Genomic DNA, 19,916 nt, shown 5'->3' with positions numbered 1-19,916 from the left:
GACTAAAAGAGACTGAGCCGCCGAAGCTTGCTGGGTGGAGGGGTAATCTTTTGCAAGTAAAATAATTTTTCACTATAAATCTCGAACATCTGTGAACAGAATTTCATCAAATATATGAAAATCGGTATTTGATCATTGAGACGTACGAGCTGTACGCCTCGACAAACTGTTATAGTATACGTATTTTTCTGTAATTTTTCACTTTAAATCTCGAACATCTGAGTTTTATTAAATATCGAACTGCCTTGACAAACCTAGATAGTATACATATATTTTTTTGTAATTTTTAATTACGCAAAAGATTTTGACCAACAAGTTTTTTAAAAAATAGAAAAATAGTCGATTTCTCTAAAGTTTTTTTTTTAAAAAAAAAATCAATTCTCCATATCTTAGGCTATTTTATTGAGAGATTCCTTGCTTTGAAAACAACCATAGGTGGGGTCTCTTTCATAAATACATCTTTTTGTTTTATATGGTTTTTATTCACATTAAATTCCATTAACCCATGATTCAACTTTGGACAACTTATAATATCATTAATGCAATGGGGTTGGTCTCTAATGATTAATGCTCACAAACTTTTGCCGTAAAGTTACTCAAAATAGGCTCGATTTCTAGCCTAGTGATCAATCCCGATATAAAAGATATTCACGTAACAGAGAACGGGAAGCCCGTTATCCTTGTTACTTATTTAAATTTTCATATCTACAAAATTTTTCATAGTTAGGAACGAAAAAGAGAAACAAATGGGCCCCTGATCCGTGTAGACCAAGGGCGAACACTCATCGTTTACGCCATGGACTACCAAGGTATCTAATCCCGTTCGCTAGGACTAGTTGTAGAGTATAATCCCTGTCTCCGTCCCTGTTCCGTCAATGATTTAAGAAATCTCCTCACTCTTTCCAATCTCGACAAGTCTTTGTGGGCCCGTGTTAAAGGGACATCTCCAACTCTATTAAAGAAACGACTCTAACTATATATAGACTAATATTAACATAACTGATTTGATTACGATATTTTCTAATATGTGAATTCTCGCCCCCAAATCTTGAATAGTAATGTTGTATTTTTTTCAAATAAGAACAATATAACTCGATCGGACGGATCATAATGATCGAAAATATTTGAAAGGGATAAGCCATTTGATATATATATATATATATATATATATACACATGTTGAGAAGATTTGTCCTTTGTCTCTTGTCATTTCTTTACCTAAAAAGTTGATGCCTTTGAATGCAAATTTCCAAAGTAAACATAAAAGACAATTTTCTTCTTTAGTTATATTTTACAAGTTATTTACTCTATTTTATTCTAAATGTATATTTTTTTTAATTTCAAATTTCTACGAAAGTTCAGTTAAACGGCAATTTATGGAAAGGATTAGGCAATTTAAGAGAAGATCGACTAATCTTTTATACGAGACCTAATTCTTTCTCTAAATTTTTACAAACTAAAAAAATTGATTTTTTTGTTAACAAAGGGGTTAGTGGTATCGTGAACTAAGCTAACGTAATTTATCTGTATTCCTGACCAAGAAGTTAGTCGAGACTAAAAAACCCGAACAAGCCAATTAGCTCAAGATTATATTTCATTTCCTTCACTTTTCCCATTCCCTTGGGGTTTTTTTTGTCCCCTCAAGCATTTATGATGGATCATTAAATGCTATTTGAGTTAGCATGAGATAACTTCAAGTGTATTTAAACCAAAATTGAAGATTTTGATCCAAACCCTTCTTGTATCCCATCAAATTACAGTTTCTATTTCAGCCATAACCCACAAAAGCAGCTCCGTTGGAAACATCTTGATGGATTGTTCTTGGCAAAAAGCGTTTGAGAGTTGTCTATTTTGAATGAATCAAAAGCTTAAAAGGGTTGAGAGAGAACTGTAAAAGAAGTTCAAATTAAAGCGGTTTTTTAAACCAGGCGAGGCGACCCAATTTTCAAAAGGGAATCCGCCTAGTGTCCTTCTTAGCCTTTGCTCAACAGCAAAAAGTAGAGCAAAAACGGGTTAGTATTCCAATTTTTCTGACATTGAACCACCAATCAACTTTCTTCGATGAGAATTCGCTGACACTTTCACGTGCTTTCCTTCTCTTCTCAAAATTTATCTTTGTCCTTTTGCTCGATTCATGCGCTTTTTTCACTCTCTCTACTTGATTTCCCCATCTACGGCTTCCGTTTCCTCTGTTTCTTCCTCCATTTTTACCGTTTGATCGTTCATTTCCACTGTGATTTACTCACAACGGAGGAGCCTTCACTTCCCGGATCTGGGTTCTGGGTGTTGGCTTGGTACGTTTGTTCTTCACACTGTTCTTGTTTTTTCTCCTCTTCTCTGTTTGAATTTCTTCCATTTTGGGGTTTCTCATGTCGGTTTGAGCTTCTCTGTGAAATGGGTTTGTGTTGTTTTGCTGCAATGTCTTGTTATGTGGTCTTATAGTTCATCTTTTTAGCTTTTTCTAGGTGGGGTTCTCTTTGTTTCCTTTGGTGTTTGTTGTTTTTTGCACTTTGTCTTCAACTATAAGACGTTTTTGTTGATTTCAAATTTGTTCTTTAGGTTCTCACTTTCAACTTTACTGTTTTCACATGATATTTCAGACCATTTGACACTGTTTTGCTTAGTATTATGTTGGTGGAAGGCAGACTCAAGTTTTGTGTTCCTTTTGTTGCAGGAAATGGGTGTCATCTCCAGAAAAATCTTCCCAGCATGCGGGAATATGTGCATATGCTGCCCTGCTCTGAGGTCGAGGTCTCGGCAGCCAGTTAAGCGTTACAAGAAGTTGCTAGCTGACATATTTCCTAAATCTCTTGTAAGCATCCCTAGTTGTTGATACTGTAGGATCATTGATGTGTGAAATGGGCTATGCTTTGTTGATCTGTTTGTTTAAATTCTATGTTGTTCTACTTTGGTTGTGATAATGGAATTGAACAATGGATGACTTGATGGTTCTTTGTCTTTTGTCTATACTATAGCTGTTCGGGCTAGGTTAGTTTGTTATTCGTTAATGTGCAGGATTTCGAATGCTTCGTTGATGTTGTTAAGTTTGTTTTTGTACTTTGATTGTGTTGAAGGAGTTGGACCAACGGTGAGTCGATGGTCTTGTAGTGATTTGCCTTTCTTCTTAATGTGTGTGTGAGATCCCACGTCGGTTGGAGAGGGGAACGAAACATTACTTATAAGAGTGTGGAAATCTCTCTCTAGTAGACGCGTTTTAAAACCTTGAGGGAAAGCCCAAAGAGGACAATATATGCTAGTGGTGGGCTTGAGCTGTTACAAATGGTATTAGAGCTAGACACCGGGCTGTATGCCAGCGAGGATGCTGGCCCCAAAGGGGTGGATTGTGAGATCCCACATCGGTTGGAGAGGGGAACGAAACATTTCTTATAAGGGTGTGGAAATCTCTCCCTAGTAGACGCGTTTTAAAACCTCGAGGGAAAACCCCGAAAGGGAAATCCCAAAGAGGACAATATCTGCTAGCGGTGAGCTTGGGCTGTTACAGTGTGTGATCTATGGGAAAAGAACCACGTTGTCCGATTTCCTTTGGAGAAGATAAAACTCTGTATTTGTACACGAACTTAACAGTGAAATGAGTCTTCATTGAACAACTTGGCATGTTTTAGTTGTTAGCATAACATTAGGTTTAATATAGTTGATAGCCTTTCTTTTTTACCATCAGTTCTATGAATCAATAGTTGCATTGAATGAGCTTTGGTGGGGAAACCCTTTACAGGATGGCCCTCAAAGCGAGAGGAAAATCGTGAAGTTATGTGAATATGCTGCGAAAAATCCGTTCCGCATTCCGAAGGTATTCACGTTATATAACGTTTCATAATCTTTGAAGTAAACAAGTTTGATTAGTTCAGAAATATGTGTTTCATTTCTGAGGTACTAATGCTTCTCTTTATGGTACCTAGATTGTAAAATATCTTGAAGACAGATGCTGTAAAGAACTTCGATGTGAGCAAGTCAAATGCATTGCTATCATTGCAGATACATACAATAAGTTGCTTTCCCTTTGTAAGAACCAGATGTAAGTGATAACCTTTCATCTTTGCGGGTTGGAGTTGCGTATGGTTCATGAATTCTGCGTAGGTGGCTCCTTAGTTGTAACGGCCCAAGTCCACCGCTAGCAGATATTGTCTTCTTTGGGCTTTTCCTTTCGGGCTTCCTCTCAAGGTTTTTAAAATGCGTTTGCTAGGGACAGGTTTTTACACCCTTATAAAGGGTGTTTCATTCTCCTCCCCAAATGATGTGGGATCTCACAATCCACCCTCCTTCGGGGCCCAGCGTTCTTGCTGGCACACCGCCTCGTGTCCACCCCCTTCGGGGTTCAGCCTCCTCGCTGGCACATCGCTCGGTGTTTGACTCTGATACCATTTGTAACGGCCTAAGCCCACCGCTAACAGATATTGTCCTCTTTGGGCTTTTCCTTTCGAGCTTCCCCTCAAGGTTTTTAAAACGTGTCTGCTAAGGAGAGGTTTCCACACCCTTAAAAAGGGTATTTCATTCTCCTTCCCAACTGATGTGGATCTCACAATCCACCCGCCTTCGGGGCCCAGTGTCCCTATTGGCACACCGCCTCGTGTCCACCCTCCTTCAAGGTTCAACCTTCTCGCTGGTACATTGCCCGGTGTCTGGCTTTGATACCATTTGTAACGGCCCAAGCCCACCGCTAGCAGATATTGTCCTCTTTGGGATTTCCCTTTCGGGCTTCCCTTCTTAAAATGCGCCTGCTAGGGAGAGGTTTCCACACCCTTATAAAGGGTGTTCCGTTCTCCTCCCCAACCAATGTGAGATCTCACATTAGTCATACTTCTTAGTCATGGTTTTGGCTTTTGTTCTTAGACCCTATAAAGCTCTAGTTGCTTCGACTTGATAGTGTATTATACTTATTTTAGAACACTGTTTATTCATTTGGATATGACTCGGGGTTTTACAACCATTAATCGTCGACTCTTTTCAATTTTGAAGGGCATATTTTGCTGGTAGTCTGCTGAAGGTCATTGCTGAACTCTTAGACAACTCAAAGCACGTTGACTTGCTAATACTCGGGTGTCAAACCTTGACAAACTTCATACACAATCAGGTGATTCTAGTTCATATGGCCTAATTATCAAGGGAAGAAGAAGAACACTGATTGTAGCAAGCAGAACTTGAGTTATTTTTATTATCTATGTATGCTTCTGTTCTTGCTTGTGATGTATAGTTCGATCTCTGTAAATGATGCGAGACGAAATGAGTGAAGTAAGCACTCATTAAACGGGAATATTCTTCTAGCATACGATCGCATGCTTTTAGCCATTTTACGGTCAAAGTTGTTCCTACTTAAAGCTTCTTCTTCTTAGAACAAACATTTATCTTCTGATCTGTAGCGACCCCGGCCCCACCGCTAGCATATATTGTCCTCTTTGAGCTTTCCCTCAAGGCTTTAAAACGCGTCTGTTAGGGAAAGGTTTTCACACCCTTATAAAGGGTATTTTGTTTTCCTCCCCAACCAACGTGGAATATTACAGGATCACTATAACGTTTAGAAATTTAATTTCCTGTACTGTTTTCTTTTGTTAGCTTTTTTTTTTTTTTTTTTCTATCTCTAATTTCTTGTAGTTTTCATTTATGTCGGACAGGCAGACAGCACGTACATGCACAATGTCGAGAGCTTGGTACCGAAAGTATGTATGCTGGCATTGGAAAAAGGGGAAGACCAAAAAATGCTGCGCTTGAGGGCATCAAGTCTACAATGCATTTCTGCCATGGTTATACGATGCTTTCTTTTAATGCTTTGTTCTGTGGTTTATCCATCATTTCAAAAAAAAAAAAGTATTATCTGAATTTTTCATTTTTTTTAATACTAAGCTGGAACTTTTTCTTCTTAGCAATTTCTCATCCTCTTTTTTGCCAGGTCTGGTTCATGACCGAGTATTCACATATTTTTCTCGAGTTCGACGAGGTAAGTTATGTATGCCTCTCCTAATAGCTATGGTTAAGCGTTGCCCTTTGATTTTTCCCTCGAGTAATTTAAGTACACTTCATGCCTAGTAAGGTAGATGTAGCTCAAACTGTTAAGTTGAAACTAACCAAATTACATGCTAATAGCTCGTTTGTGAGATCCCACATCGGTTCGGGAGGAGAACGAAACATTCGTTATAAGGGTGTGGAAACCTCTCCCTTGCAGACATGTTTTAAAAACCTTGAGGGGAAGCCCAAAAGGGAAAGCCCAAAGAGGACAGTATCTGCTAGCGGTGGGCTTAGGTTGTTACGAATGGTATTAGAGCTAGACACCAGGCGGTGTGCTAGCGAGAACACTGGGTCCCCAAGGAGGTGGATTGTGAGATCCCACATCTGTTGGAAAGGGGAACGAAGCATTCTTTATAAGGGTGTGGAAACCTCTCCCTAGCAGATGCGGTTTAGAAACTTTGAGGGGAAGCCCCGAAAGGGAAAGTCCAAAAAAGACAATATCTGCTAGCGGTGGGCTTGAGCCGTTACATCATCGAGAAGGGACATGCTAACAGTAAACAAGTCTGCTAGCTAACCATCCATTACTAATAATAACAAATTGTGCTTTCTGTTATGAAGTCTTCATCTTATTCTAACATCATCAATACCATTGTTCTGTGCAAAATGCCTGGAATTATACTAATGCATCTAGAATAATTGAAAAGGCCATCATATTATCAGAAATCCTTCATGCTTAAACATTTTATTTTATTTTCGTAACATAAACGCTGTCAAAATGTCAGATTGTTCGTGTGACTCTTGAGAACTATGATCCTGCTCGTGATGGTAACTCCGATGATAACACAGAGCCACATCATAATTGGCTTAATGAAGTTGCTAGATCTGAAGGGAGATGTGGTGCAGTTGGTGGTGATGTTAATGGTTCATACGGAATCATCAGACCAAGACCGAATAAGAAGGATCCGGCTCTACTCACTCGGTATTTTCATCGGATCATATGCTCTAAAGTCTGTCATATGAGATTGTAGCTTATAATTGTTTTTCTTTTCTTCAGGGAAGAGAGCGAGTCTCCAAGAGTATGGTCTCAGATTTGCGTGCAACGAATGCTTGATTTGGCCAAGGAGAGTACAACAATGCGCCGAGTATTGGATCCAATGTTTATCTACTTCGATTCGGGAAGGCACTGGGTTCCACAGCAGGGCCTTGCTTTGATGGTTTTGTCTGATATGTTATACTTCATGGAGAGTTCAGGTGATTATCACTCCCTTTTGTATTAGACTTGGGATCGTTTGTGATATCCGCATCAGTTGGGGAGGAGAACGAAACACCCTTTATAAGGGTGTGGAAACCTCTCCCTAGCAGACGCGTTTTAAAAACCTCGAGGGGAAACTCGGAAGGGAAAGCACAAAGAGGACAATATTTGCTAGTGATGGGCTTGGGCCGTTACAAATGGTATCAGAGCCAAACACCGGGCGAAGTGCCAGCAAGGAGGTTGTTCCCCGAAGGTGGGGTAGGGGTGGATTTGGTGGGGTCCCACATCGATTGGAGAAATGAATGAGTGCTAGTGAGGACGTTGGGCCCTGAAGGGGGGTGGATGGTGATATCGCACATCAGTTGGGGAAGAGAACGAAACACCCTTTACAAGGATGTGGAGAAACCTCTCCCTAGCAGACGCGTTTTATAAAAACCTTGAGGGGAAACTCGAAAGGGAAAGCCCAAAGAGAACAATATTTGCTAGCTGTGGGCTTGGGCCATTACATCATTACTCGTTACTTGTGTTATAACGAAACATAGGAATTGGGGTGATATATACCTATATTTTGTTCTTCAGGTAACCAGCAGTCAATATTGGCTTCGGTAATACGCCATCTCGACCACAAAAACGTTTCACATGATCCTCAGCTGAAAACGTGTATCATTCAAGTTGCTTCAAATTTAGCTAGACAAATTAGGTCGGGAACCGTGCTGGCAGAAATCGGATCTGTCTCTGACTTGTGCAGGCATCTTAGGAAGAGTCTTCAAGTCACAGTTGAATCAGCTGGGCAGCAAGAACTGGATTTGAATATTTCACTTCAAAAGTCTATTGAAGATTGCTTACATGAAATTGGCAGAGGGGTATGGTTGAAACATTTATAGCATTGTTCCATATTTAACGTCGATGGTCGATGAACTTAATATGGTTTTTGTAGATCGGTGATGCGCGTCCTTTGTACGATCTGATGGCTATATCGCTCGAGAATTTGACTTCTGGAGCTGTTGCAAGAGCCACCATTGGGTCCTTGATGATTCTTGCTCACATGATCTCCTTGGTATCAGTTTCTTCAGACTCCCAACAGGTAGGAATGTTTCTACTGCTTCGAACTTTAGGAACATTCTCATATAATTAACCCGGATTAAAACCGAAACCCTTTGGAAATCCTGGTTGGACCGTTTGAAAAAAACTGAGCTGTAGTCGATAATTTTTCGACAATTTTGTGAGGAACGTTGAAACTCGACGATTTCGACGCTTACGATCGGCAGCTAGCACCAAATAATGGTTTTTCTCCCCGCTAGTTTTCGTTCGACCGACGTCGGGGTGTCATCGGTGGCTATTTGCTCGCGTTCTAAGACGTTGTCCTTGCACATTTTGTAGCCCTTTCTTTTTTATATGTTGATATCAAATTCTCACTCAATGCAGCTCTCACTAGTTATAGTACTTGTATATATAGGTGTTTCCAGAAGCTCTTCTTGTCCAAATCCTGAAGGCAATGTTGCATCCTGATACCGAAACACGCATCGGAGCTCATCAAATATTCTCCGTTCTTGTCGTTCCCAGTTCTAATTGCCACCTACAAGAAACTTCCTCGGTTCAATCTGCTACTCCTTACAAGCCAACGGCATGGCATTCCAATGCAGCGTCTGCGTCGACTTCTGCTTCCATTACTGCTCTACTCGATAAACTTCGACGAGAAAAGGATGGCCCGAGAGAAGAAAAAACTGGACATAATATTCAAACGAATCTAAAAGAAAATGGCTCTTTAGAAGAAGACTGGAAGCAGAGACGGAACCATCGAAATTTCGCTACATTTCACAAAATTCAATCGATCATTGACAGGAAAGCTGGATCTTCAAGTTCCACCGAAGCAGTAAGCCGACTCGTAACATAAGAAATTAGTAACTCGGGCCATAACCGAGTGATTTATTGAACTAAATATTTGGTTTTGTATTTCAGGAACCACGGATCATGAAGTTTAGTGAAGATCAATTATCACAATTGTTGTCTGCGTTCTGGATACAAGCCAATCTTCCAGATAATTCTCCCTCAAATATTGAAGCCATTGCTAATTCTTTTGTCTTGACACTAATCTCGGCACGCCTGAAGGTGAAATCTAGACACGATTAGATGACTTTAAATTTTCGAAAGATGAACGAAACTCTCGTTCCTGACACCATTCAAATGATGTTTTCGATATCTGAATAATGTTCATGGGATTTTCCAGCTTTCCTTTTTGATTCCTAAACCGTTCTTTACGACTGTACTTAACCGTGAAATTACTCGACATGTACGCCTGCAGAGCCAGCAGGACAATCTTATGATCCGATTCTTCCAGCTTCCACTGTCTCTGAGAAATGTATCTCTGGAGCCTTACCATGGTGATCAGAAAATTCTATATTCGTTTTTGCGATGATGACTCGATGAGCGATAGAAATGCGTTATCGATAATTCTCTTATTGTTTTGACAGGTACGTTACGCCCGTCGTCACAGAGGTCGGTGTTTATTTTGTCTATAGGCATGCTGCTGTTTGCTGCTAAGCTCTATCACATACCTCATTTGAATCATCTTCTGAAGTCATTAGTGGCTTATGATGTGAGTTCATCCTGTCTTATATCGAACATAGCTTCTACAAATGATATCTTAATTAAGACTTAGCATATTTTCATGTTTAGGTTGATCCATATCTGGTAATTAGTGAAGATCTTCACGTTTGTTTAAAGCCTGAGGTCGATCTGAGGGAATATGGATCCGTTACTGATAATGAGCTAGCTCGGTCCTATCTCTCTGACCTGCGCAACAAAGTATACGAAGCAGACAATGTCATTATCGATATTTTAGCACAAAACTTGTCGGGAATTACCCAGGTAACATGTTTCTAGTTGAAATGTATCTACGTTTTCGTTTAAATTCGCGTTCTGTTGCTCTAAATGTTCGTTTATGTTGGTTTAGCTGGATAAAAATGAGCTAGCTAAGCTGTTATTAGAGGCATTTACACCTGATGATCCTTACATGTATGGCCCACAATCAATGCTCGATTTTCGCAAAAATAAATCGGTTGCTCACTCGAAGGAATCCTTATCGTTCGATGGGGTATGATGATTCTTCTTTTAAGCTTTTACGCTCGTCCATTCTACTAGCGAAATCATATGTTCTTGGTCTGCAGGATCTTTCTAATTTACTGGTTGAGGATGAAGTGACGAGTGAAGCCTCTGTTGCGGATATTGCTCGGTTCATTCCTCGAGTACCTCCATCGCCTTCGGTATCTCACATAATGGGCATTAGTCAGCTTCTCGAATCGGTATCGTATACATTCCTTATGTCTATGTTGGAGGCTTAGTTTCGACTTGTTTATGAGAAATAATCCGAAAGCTTTCTGAGCTCTTCCCCGAACTCATGAATGTTTCATTTTCAGGCACTGGAGGTAGCCGGTCAGGTAGCTGGAACATCGGTTTCTACGTCGCCTCTTCCATACAACGCCATGGCAAGCCAATGTGAAGCTCTCGGCACCGGCACAAGGAAGAAACTCTCCAATTGGTTGGCACATGAGAACCACCATACCAGACATGATGGATATTGTCCTCCATTTCCTATGAGTAGCCACTCTGCTGTTGAAAAGGTCTGCCTCATAAAGTCGTCTCTCTCGACTATCCGAATCCCCTCATTATGCTAAACTGATCGAGTCACTTCTTCCGTGCAGATACTGTCAGACGAACGACATCTTCATGGAGGCGGATTGCCAGTAGACCGATGGTTAGGCATGAGGCTTCCTCCCGCTAGCCCATTCGACAACTTTCTCAAGGCGGCTGGGTGTTAACCAGAAGTACATAAATTATTGTCGATTCGCACAAAGACATCGATCGTTAGGATCCGTAGATAATCACTGTTAAATCGTTCGTAGCATTAGCTTAACTAACCTTTCATACATTCAGTAGCTAGGCTTACCTGAACTGTGCCACTCACTGTTCATGAGGCTTAGCTAGCTAGGCTTACCTGAGCAGTGTCTAGTAACAATCATAGATAGAGAGCTAAGTTTTAGTACTCATGCTGGTGAATGATACTCAGCCCCTCTTTGTGGCTTGTTCTTGTCATGTCTATCAACTTTCTAGCTTTGGCTTCTTGTTATGTAATGTCGTTCGAATTTGTGCTCTCTGATTCTCGATCTCGATGTCGAGTCGATAATCAACTTGTGGTGGGGTTGTCTCTTCAACACACCATCATGTTCTATCAAGATTCTTATCGAACCATTACGAACAAGTAGTCACTTCAACTGGTTGAACCCTTTGAAAACTGAAACTTATAAGGGTTTGATCTAAAGTTTTTTTAGATATAGAAGCAACAATTGGTGCTAGCGGATGCATCTTAAAAATCTTAGACATGACCGATGATCAATATATTTTTCAAGGTCAGATGAATTGGTCATGCTTGTCCAAGATGTGTTGTTTATGGCTGCATGTTGGATGTCCTGGTCATGCTTGTTCATGACGTGTTGACTATGACTGCACTCGACCCCTTTTTACTTGCTTTCATCTTAGACAGGCCTTTACTACTTAATATTGTGCTAATACGGGAGTGTGACTGTTCAGTAAAATCATATCTACACTCGTCAAGGCTAAAATGACTCAAAATGTACTATAGGGGATATGATTAGTTGTCATTTCCTACTTGGGTTATATGCTATTAAAGCCATTGTTGTTGCCTAATCGTTCTTAGCTTGTAACATTGTTTTCTTTCCAATTGTTTTCAATGTATTTCCTCGCTCACGTCTTCTAAAACATTTCTTTCAAATGTGACTCGAGACTCGTGTATACGCTGACGTTATTCGTAAAGTTCGAATTTCTAACAACCGACTTGTACATTTGGGTTAGAACAAGTGTCGTACTATTGCTATCTTGCTACTGCAAGAGTGTGATTGTGATACTACACATACGTGAAAATATACAAAAACTAATGGCCGTGGTTTACTCAAAGGGAACGAGAGCGAGAGTGAGAGATTAAAAACAATTCATTCCTTTTGATCGTTGTTGCTTACTAACTTTATCAAACAACGAAGAACGAGTATCGATTTGTCAGTTTTCCACCAAACGAACGATTATCGACTTGCTTCTCTATTTCTCTTTCGGAATTGTGTTGGGAAGAATGAAAAATTGTGTTATATACTACAAATCTTTTATCTTTCAAAGGATTCAAACTGATATGAAATTTTTTCCTAAAGAAGAGACCAATATCTGATAAATGAGAAGGAAACTTCTATATCTTAGTGGTAGCTAGCAGAACATTCTCGCCGTCCCCTAATTACTAGGCCAACCTGGTACGAGTGGTAAGGAGACTGTATTTTCGTTAGACCACACTCGTCGGCCTTCGATCGAGCTACGAGCACGAGCAGGTAGAAGCTAGGGGAGAGGGGCGGCTAGGATGCCTTTTCAATAATCTCAAGCCGACTCCTAATTACTAGACCAACTTAGTGCGAGTTATAAGGAGTCTTGGTCTCGAGGACCGAAACCATTAGTTTTTGTATTTTGATTCTACTAAAGAAAGTTGAACATGAACCAAGATGTTGCTGTCTACATCTTGTCAACACTAAACTTCTCCACTTCTGACTGATATGAAACCACATTCGCATCTCCAACATAGACAAGTAAAATTTTGATGGTTGTGAGTGTTTAGATCTACTTTGGCCCGTTACATATCGTTGTCAACCTTATGGTTTTAAAACGCGTCTGGTAGATAGAAGTTTCCGCACCTTTATAAGGAATGATTCGTTCTCATCTCCAACCGATGTGGGATCTCACAATTCACCCCCTTGGGGGCCTATTGTCCTCGTTGAAACACCGCTCAGTGCCTAACTCTGATACCATTTGTAACAGCCTAAGCTCACTACTAGTAGATATTGTCCACTTAGGCCTGTTACATATCGCCGTCAACCTCACCTTTTTAAAAGGCGTCTAGTAGGTAGAAGTTTCCATACCTTTATAAGAAATGATTCGTTGGAATCTTACAATCCACCCCTCGAGGGTGCAGCGTCCTCGCTAACACACTGTTCGGTGCCTAGCTTTGATACCGTTTGTAACAGCCCAACTTCACTTCTAGTAAATATTGTTCACTTTGACCCGTTACGTATCGCCATCAGCCTCATGGTTTTAAAACGCGTTTGGTAAGTAGAGATTCCCACACGTTTATAAAGAATGTTTCGTTTTCCTCTCTAATCGACGTGGGATCTCACAATCTACCCCATTAAGGCCCCTAACGTCCTTGTTGAAACACCGCTCGGTGCCTAGCTTTGGTACCATTTGTAACAACCCAAACTCACCACTAGCAGATATTGTCCGTTTTAGCCTGTTACGTTTCACCGTTGGACTCACAGTTTCAAAACGCGTCTACAAGGGAGATGTTTTCACACTCCTATAAAGAATGTTTCGTTCTCCTCTCCAACCGTTGTGGGATCTCACAATCCACCCCCCTTGGGGCTTAGCATCCTCGTTTGTACACCGCCTAGTGCCTGGCTCTGATACCATTTGTAACACTCCAACCTCACTGTTAGTAGATATTGTTCGTCTTAGCCCATTACGTTTCACCATCAGCCTTACGGTTTCAAAACACGTCTACTAGAGAGATGTTTCCACACACTTATAATGAATGTTTTGTTCTCCTCTCCAACCAATATGAGATCTCACAATCAACCCCTCTTGGGGCCCAGCGTCTTCACTGGCACACCGTTTGATGTTTGGCTCTCACACCATTTGTAACAGTCCAAACTCACTACTAATATATATTGTTCGCTTTGGCCCGTCATGTTTCGCCGTCAGCCTCACAGTTCTAAAACGCGTCTACTAGGGAGATTTTTCCATACCCTTATAAGGAATGTTTCATTCTCCTCTCCAACCGACGTGGTATCTCACAATCCACCCTCTTGGAAGCCCAACGTCCTCACTAGCACACCACCCAGTGTCTCATTCTGATACCATTTATAACAACTCAAGCTCACCACTAGTAGATATTGTCCGCTATGGTCTATTACGTTTCACCATCAGCCTCACAGCTTCAAAACACATCTACTAGGAAGATATTTCCACACCCTTATAACGTTCCCCTCTCCATCCAAGGTGAGATCTCACACATAACCTCCACGACTTTAAGCTAAGAACATATCCTTCATCATGCAACAAGAACTAAAAAATGCTCTTCAAACAACATCCGGTGAGCTCTCAGCTCACAGACAAGCCAAACCAAACAACAGACAGACAAACCAGCGAGCTGTGATCAAGTGAAAAACAAGTGGAAACCCTTCTCCATTCTTGTCTTGAAGAGAGAGAGAGATGTACAGTAAATAAAAGTAGAAAGAAACGAAAGATAGTAGGCAGTGAGTCAGCCAATGAGGCCATGAAAGCTGGAGGAATGTCATTTCAGACAAGGAGAGACAGAGCTATATGACCTCTACCAATACAGGCTACATCCTTAGCCTTGTCAAATCCCTCTGTCAACTGTTCTTTCAACTCTCTTTTCCTTCTTATATCAAAACTATTCTCTTTCAACACCTTGGAATAAATTATAGAATTTTGTCTACAACTTCCATTCTCAGCTAAGATATAACAAAGAAAAGTTTATATGTCATTCGTAAAGTTAACTAACTTGTAGCACAAGCAGAAGGGTACGTTAAAATGTAATGGTTTAAGCTTACCACTCGCAGATGTTGTCATTTTTAAACTTTCCGTTTCGAGCATTCTTTCAGAATTTTTAAAACGCGTATGCTAGGGAGAGGTTTTCATACTCTCCTTATAAAGAATGCTTCGTTCTCCTCCCAACCGATGTGAGATCCCCCAATCCACTCCCCCTTCGGGACCAGCGTCCTTGCTGGCACATCGCCTCGTGTCCACTTTTTCTTCGGGGTTCAACCTCCTTGATAGCACATCACCCGGTGTCTGGCTCTGATACCATTTGTAACGGCCCAAATCCACCGCTAGTAGATATTGTCTTCTTTGGGTTTTCCTTCGGACTTTCCCTCAAGGTTTTTAAAACGCGTTTACTAGAGAGAGGTTTTCACACCCTTATAAAGAATGTTTCATTCTCCTCCCCAACCGATGTGGGATCTCACAATTCTCTCCCCTTCGAGACCCAGCGTTCTTGCTGAGACTCATTCCCTTCTCAAATCGACGTGGAATCCTCCAATCCACCCCCCTTCAAAACTCAACGTCCTTGCTAGCACACTGCCTCATGTCCACCCTCTTTCGAGGTTCAGCCTCTTCGCTGGCACATCGCCCAATGTCTGCCTCTGATATCATTTGTAACAGCCTAAATCTACTACTAGCAGATATTATCCTCTTTGGGCTTTCCCGCAAAGTTTTTAAAACATGTCTGCTAGGGAGAGGTTTCCACACCATTAAAAATAATGTTTCATTCTCCTCCCCAACCGACGTGAGATCTCACAATTCTCTCCTCTTCAAGGCTCAACGTTCTTGCTGGAACTCATTCTCTTCTCAAATCGATGTGGAATCCCCCAATCCACTCCCTTTCGGGGCTCAGCGTTCTTCCTGGCACACCGCCTCGTGTCCACCCCTTTAGAGCTCAACCTCCTTGCTAGTGCATCACCCAGTATCTGGCTCTGATACCATTTGTAACTGTTAAAATCCACCACTAACACATATTATCCTCTCCGAGGTTCCCCTCAAAATTTTTAAAACGCGTCTGCTGGGAGAGGTTTCCACACTCTTATAAAGAACTTTTCATTCTCCTCCCTAACTGACGTGTGGAACGACCCTACAATCACTCCTTGTTTAGTTCAGAATCAGTATCATGGCAGAAATAGAAACCCCCCTTGAATTTAGCCTGCTGATAACAATATCTTTAGGATCATCATCATTGTAAAACAGCCTCTTTTCTTTTTTATAATCTAAACTTTCCTCTCACCTTGCAGCTTCCAAGGAGAAAGAAAGTTCATCTTCCAGGCTTTTGAGGAAATGGAAGAGTTTTACAGGCTCAACAGCTCTGTTATATCCGCATACACTAATGGAGTTGTTGCTAGTGAGGCCATTGCAAGCACTAGCTCTGGTGGAGTTCATGGAGCTCAAATGATGAACAATGAAATGATTCAGCTGGAAGCTGAGTCCACTACTGGCTTGAACATGTCTGAAATCATCAAAACTCAAATTGTCAACCATCCCCTTTATTGCAAACTGGTTTCTGCTTACATTGAATGCCAAAAAGTTTGTAATTTTTTATACTCCTCATGTTTTTAGATGCCTTTAGCAGTGTTTGAGGTTGTCTTGTTGTTGAATTGTGATGTTTTTTGCTTGAATTAAGGTTGGAGCTCCACCACAAGTGGCTTGTCTTCTTGAAGAAATTGGTCGTGAAAATCACCCTCCTAGGTCATGTATTGTGCTGGGAGCTGATCCTCAACTCGACAACTTTATGGTACTTTTTGTTTTCTTAAACTTTCCTAATGTCATTTTATGGTTGGAAATCATAATATCATGTAGTTTAGGTCCATAAGTTACGAATTATATTTCGTTTTAGTCCCTAAACTTAGATCATAGTTTTCTTGGAAGAACTTAAATTCAAAGACTACTGACAGCGCTCTTCGAGGGCTCGACGTAGCTACACAAGAACAGCTTAATCATGGTGGCAAATCCTCATGGATTCAAATCATTTCATGCTCAGCTGTCTGTGTTAATGATCTTGTCTTGCAGATTCATGTTCATATGAGTTTCTTTCCTTCTCAAGGGGTGGATGAAAACTGAACTTGTTTGAGTTTGGAGAATCTAGATGGTATCTGATAGATTGTTATCCGTAAGAGTTTGTAACAGATTAAGCCCACCACTAGCTCATGTTGTCCGCTTTAGTCCATTATGTATCACCGTCAGCCTCATGGTTTTAAAACGTGTCTACTAGGGAGAGGTTTCCACACTTTTATAAGGAATGTTTCATTCTCCTCTCTAACCGGCGTGGAACCTTACAATCCACTCCTACGGGGCCTAGCATCCCAACTGGCACACCGCCTTGTGTCTGGCTCTGATACCATTTGTAAGAGCCCAAGGCCACCGCTAGTAGATATTGTTCTCTTTAGACTTTCTCTTAAGGTTTTAAAACGTGTCTACTAGGGAGAGGTTTCCACACTTTTATAAGGAATGTTTCATTCTCCTCTCTAACCGACGTGGAACCTTACAATCCACTCCTATGGGGCCTAGCATCCCAACTGGCACATCGCCTTGTGTCTGGCTCTGATACCATTTGTAAGAGCCTAAGGCCACCGCTAGTAGATATTGTTCTCTTTAGACTTTCTCTTAAGGTTTTAAAATGTGTCTACTAGGGAGAGTTTCCACACCCTTATAAAGAATGTTTGGTTCTCCTCTCCAATCAATATGGGATCTCACAATTTATCCCCTTAGGGGCCAGCGTCCCCACTGGCACACTGCCATGTGTCTAGTTCTGATACCATTTGTAACAGTTCAAGCCCACCGCGAGTAGATATTGTTCTCTTTAGGCTTTCCCGCAAGGTTTTAAAACGTGTCTACTAGGGAGAGGTTTTCACACCCTTATAAGGAATGCTTCTATCTCCTCTCCAACCAATGTGGGATCTTACATTGCACCCTCCTTAGGTGTCAGTGTTCTCACTGGCACGCTGCCCGATGTCTGGTTCTGGTACCAATTGTAACAGCCCAAACCCACCCTTGGTAGATATTTTCCTCTTTAGGTTTTTTCTTCTGGGCGTTCCCTCAAGGTTTTTAAACATGTCTACTAGGGGGAGGTTTCCATACCCTTATAACAAATGCTTCGTTCTCCTCTCCAACTAACGTGGGATCTCACAATCCACCTCCCATGGAAGCCCAGCATCCTCATTGGCACACTGCCTTGTGTCTAGCTCTGATACCATTTGTAACAGACCAAGCCTACCGCTAGCAGATACTGTCCTTTTTAGACTTTTCCACTTGGTTTACACACCCTTACAAGTAATGTTTCGTTCCCCTCTCCAACTGATGTGGGATCTCACAAAGACAATAGAAACTTAGTGAATTTTCCGTTGTTTTTGTTCATTTTCTTTCTTGCTTTCCATTTGAAATTTGAGTTCTTTGTGATACCCTCTTAAGGGAATACATGAGTTCATTAGTCTCTAGTACTTATTAACCTAAATGTTCCAAAACATAGCTAAAAATTGAAGCTTTTTTCCCCTTAAAAGGAGTCATACTGTGGAGTTCTTCATCAATACAAGAATGAGCTAACCAAGCCATTTGATGAAGCAACAATGTTCTTAACCAACATTGAATTGGAGCTGAGCAACCTATGTAAAGGATCATTTACCGCAACGTCGGATTCTCGTCCCGCCACGAATGGTACTTTCTTCTCCTCTTCATCTATAACATTCATTCATTTCCTACAACCTTGGAGATGTAATGAACTAGTTAACAAACATCGATGATTCGAATCGAACGAATGTCGGTATCTTTTTCGAGTGTTTATGAACATTTTGATGCAAAAAAAGTGGACTATGAATGTGACAATTACTCCTCTTTTGTTCCATATGTTCATAGACGAAGTAGCCGAGACGCCGGAGGACGAACCGAGCAGCTACCGGGAAGTCGAGATGCCGGGAAATCACGAGCCATTCGGCACGAGACAAACGAACCAAGACCTCAAAGAAATGCTGCTGAAGAAATACAGTGGCTATCTAAGCAGTTTGAAGAAGGATTTCCTTAAAAAAAGGAAGAAAGAGAAGCTTCCAAAGGATGCAAGAATGGCCTTATTTGATTGGTGGAACACTCATTACAAATGGCCATATCCCACGGTAATTTTAATCCTTTCTCAGTAAAAAAATATTGCCCAAAGCATAAAAATTTACCAAGTATTTACCTTATTCATTGGTTTTACAGGAAGAGGAAAAATCAAAACTTTCTGGTATTACTGGTTTGGATCAGAAGCAGATCAATAACTGGTTCATTAACCAGCGAAAACGGCATTGGAATCCGCCCGAAGAAATGCGATTCGCGCTCATGGACAGTGTCGGGACCGGGGTCGGGGTCGGGGTTGGGGAATGCATCAAAGGTTCAAAATTTTATGACAATGGAGAAACAGGAGGCCGTGTTGTTTAGTTGAAAGTATATATTGTATGAGTACATTTAGTATTATAATCCATTTTTACCTGTTGGGTCGGATTGAGTCATGTCAATTTTTACGGACATTTCAATTTCATCAAACTACACTTCAAATATATGTTACTGTTGTAGTCGTATGGTAACTTTTAACTTGAACCAGGGTTGGTGCGAGATCTCACAGGAAACGAACCATTCTTTAAAAGGGTGTGGAAATCTCTCTCTAGTAGACGCGTTTTATAAATCGTGAGGCCGTCAGCGGACAATATCTGTTAATAGTGGGCACGTGTCTAGCTCTGATACCATTTGCAATAGCGTTGGCTTCCAAAGGGGGTGGATTGTGAGATTTCACATCGAGGGGAATGCGTTTGTAACTTTTAACTTGAACAAGGGTTGTTGTGAGATCCCACATTGGGAGGAACGAAACATTCTTTATAAGAGATCGAAAACTTCTCCCTATTAGATGCGTTTTAAAAATTGTGAGATTGACGACGATACGTAACGAGCTAAAGCGGACAATATCTATTAGTGGTGGACTTAGACTATTGCAAATGGTATCAGAATTAGACACCGGGCAGTATGCCAACGAGAGCGCTGACTCCCAAAGGAAGTGAATTAGATCTCAC

The 19,916-nt window shown here is 41.0% G+C and overlaps 2 protein-coding genes across 3 annotated transcripts; both read left to right on the top strand.

Annotated features, from left to right (window-relative positions):
• Positions 1-1,947: 1,947 nt before the first annotated feature.
• Positions 1,948-11,361, top strand: LOC111443966. Of its 2 annotated transcripts, none has more exons than XM_023081842.1 (20): positions 1,948-2,293; positions 2,674-2,811; positions 3,733-3,807; positions 3,917-4,032; positions 4,974-5,088; positions 5,627-5,755; positions 5,902-5,949; positions 6,740-6,936; positions 7,012-7,208; positions 7,789-8,072; positions 8,147-8,293; positions 8,666-9,082; positions 9,169-9,318; positions 9,512-9,590; positions 9,681-9,805; positions 9,886-10,077; positions 10,163-10,303; positions 10,377-10,511; positions 10,626-10,829; positions 10,911-11,361. In XM_023081842.1, the coding sequence occupies exons 2-20, from the start codon at positions 2,677-2,679 to the stop codon at positions 11,025-11,027; spliced, it is 3,003 nt and encodes a 1,000-aa protein (XP_022937610.1). In that variant the 5' UTR covers positions 1,948-2,293; positions 2,674-2,676; the 3' UTR covers positions 11,028-11,361. The 2 variants fall into 2 exon arrangements, with proteins under 2 accessions (XP_022937610.1, XP_022937611.1); XM_023081843.1 differs by lacking the exon at positions 1,948-2,293 and adding an exon at positions 2,366-2,464.
• Positions 11,362-15,989: 4,628 nt separating this feature from the next.
• Positions 15,990-19,406, top strand: LOC111443969 (homeobox protein knotted-1-like 1). Its single transcript, XM_023081846.1, has 5 exons — positions 15,990-16,410; positions 16,508-16,618; positions 18,381-18,534; positions 18,733-18,986; positions 19,072-19,406. Exons 1-5 carry the CDS (start codon positions 16,165-16,167, stop codon positions 19,288-19,290), a joined length of 984 nt encoding a protein of 327 aa, XP_022937614.1. The 5' UTR covers positions 15,990-16,164; the 3' UTR covers positions 19,291-19,406.
• The last annotated feature ends 510 nt before the right edge of the window (positions 19,407-19,916 follow it).

This window comes from Cucurbita moschata, unplaced genomic scaffold, assembly GCF_002738365.1.
Source record: "Cucurbita moschata cultivar Rifu unplaced genomic scaffold, Cmos_1.0 Cmo_Scf00006, whole genome shotgun sequence".
Classification (NCBI taxonomy): Eukaryota; Viridiplantae; Streptophyta; class Magnoliopsida; order Cucurbitales; family Cucurbitaceae; genus Cucurbita; species Cucurbita moschata.
Note: the sequence above shows the minus strand (reverse complement) of the source record. Positions and strands in the feature narration are given on the sequence as shown.

Bases quoted from the DNA above. Each gene is read 5' to 3' on its own strand.
- LOC111443966 (XM_023081842.1), top strand. From the start codon at position 2,677: ATGGGTGTCATCTCCAGAAAAATCTTCCCAGCATGCGGGAATATGTGC. The intron at 8,073-8,146 runs GTATGGTTGAAA...TGGTTTTTGTAG, and splicing joins TACATGAAATTGGCAGAGGG to ATCGGTGATGCGCGTCCTTT. The intron at 9,806-9,885 runs GTGAGTTCATCC...TTTCATGTTTAG, and splicing joins AGTCATTAGTGGCTTATGAT to GTTGATCCATATCTGGTAAT.
- LOC111443969 (XM_023081846.1), top strand. From the start codon at position 16,165: ATGGAAGAGTTTTACAGGCTCAACAGCTCTGTTATATCCGCATACACT. The intron at 16,619-18,380 runs GTACTTTTTGTT...TCCCCTTAAAAG, and splicing joins CTCAACTCGACAACTTTATG to GAGTCATACTGTGGAGTTCT. The intron at 18,987-19,071 runs GTAATTTTAATC...TTGGTTTTACAG, and splicing joins ACAAATGGCCATATCCCACG to GAAGAGGAAAAATCAAAACT.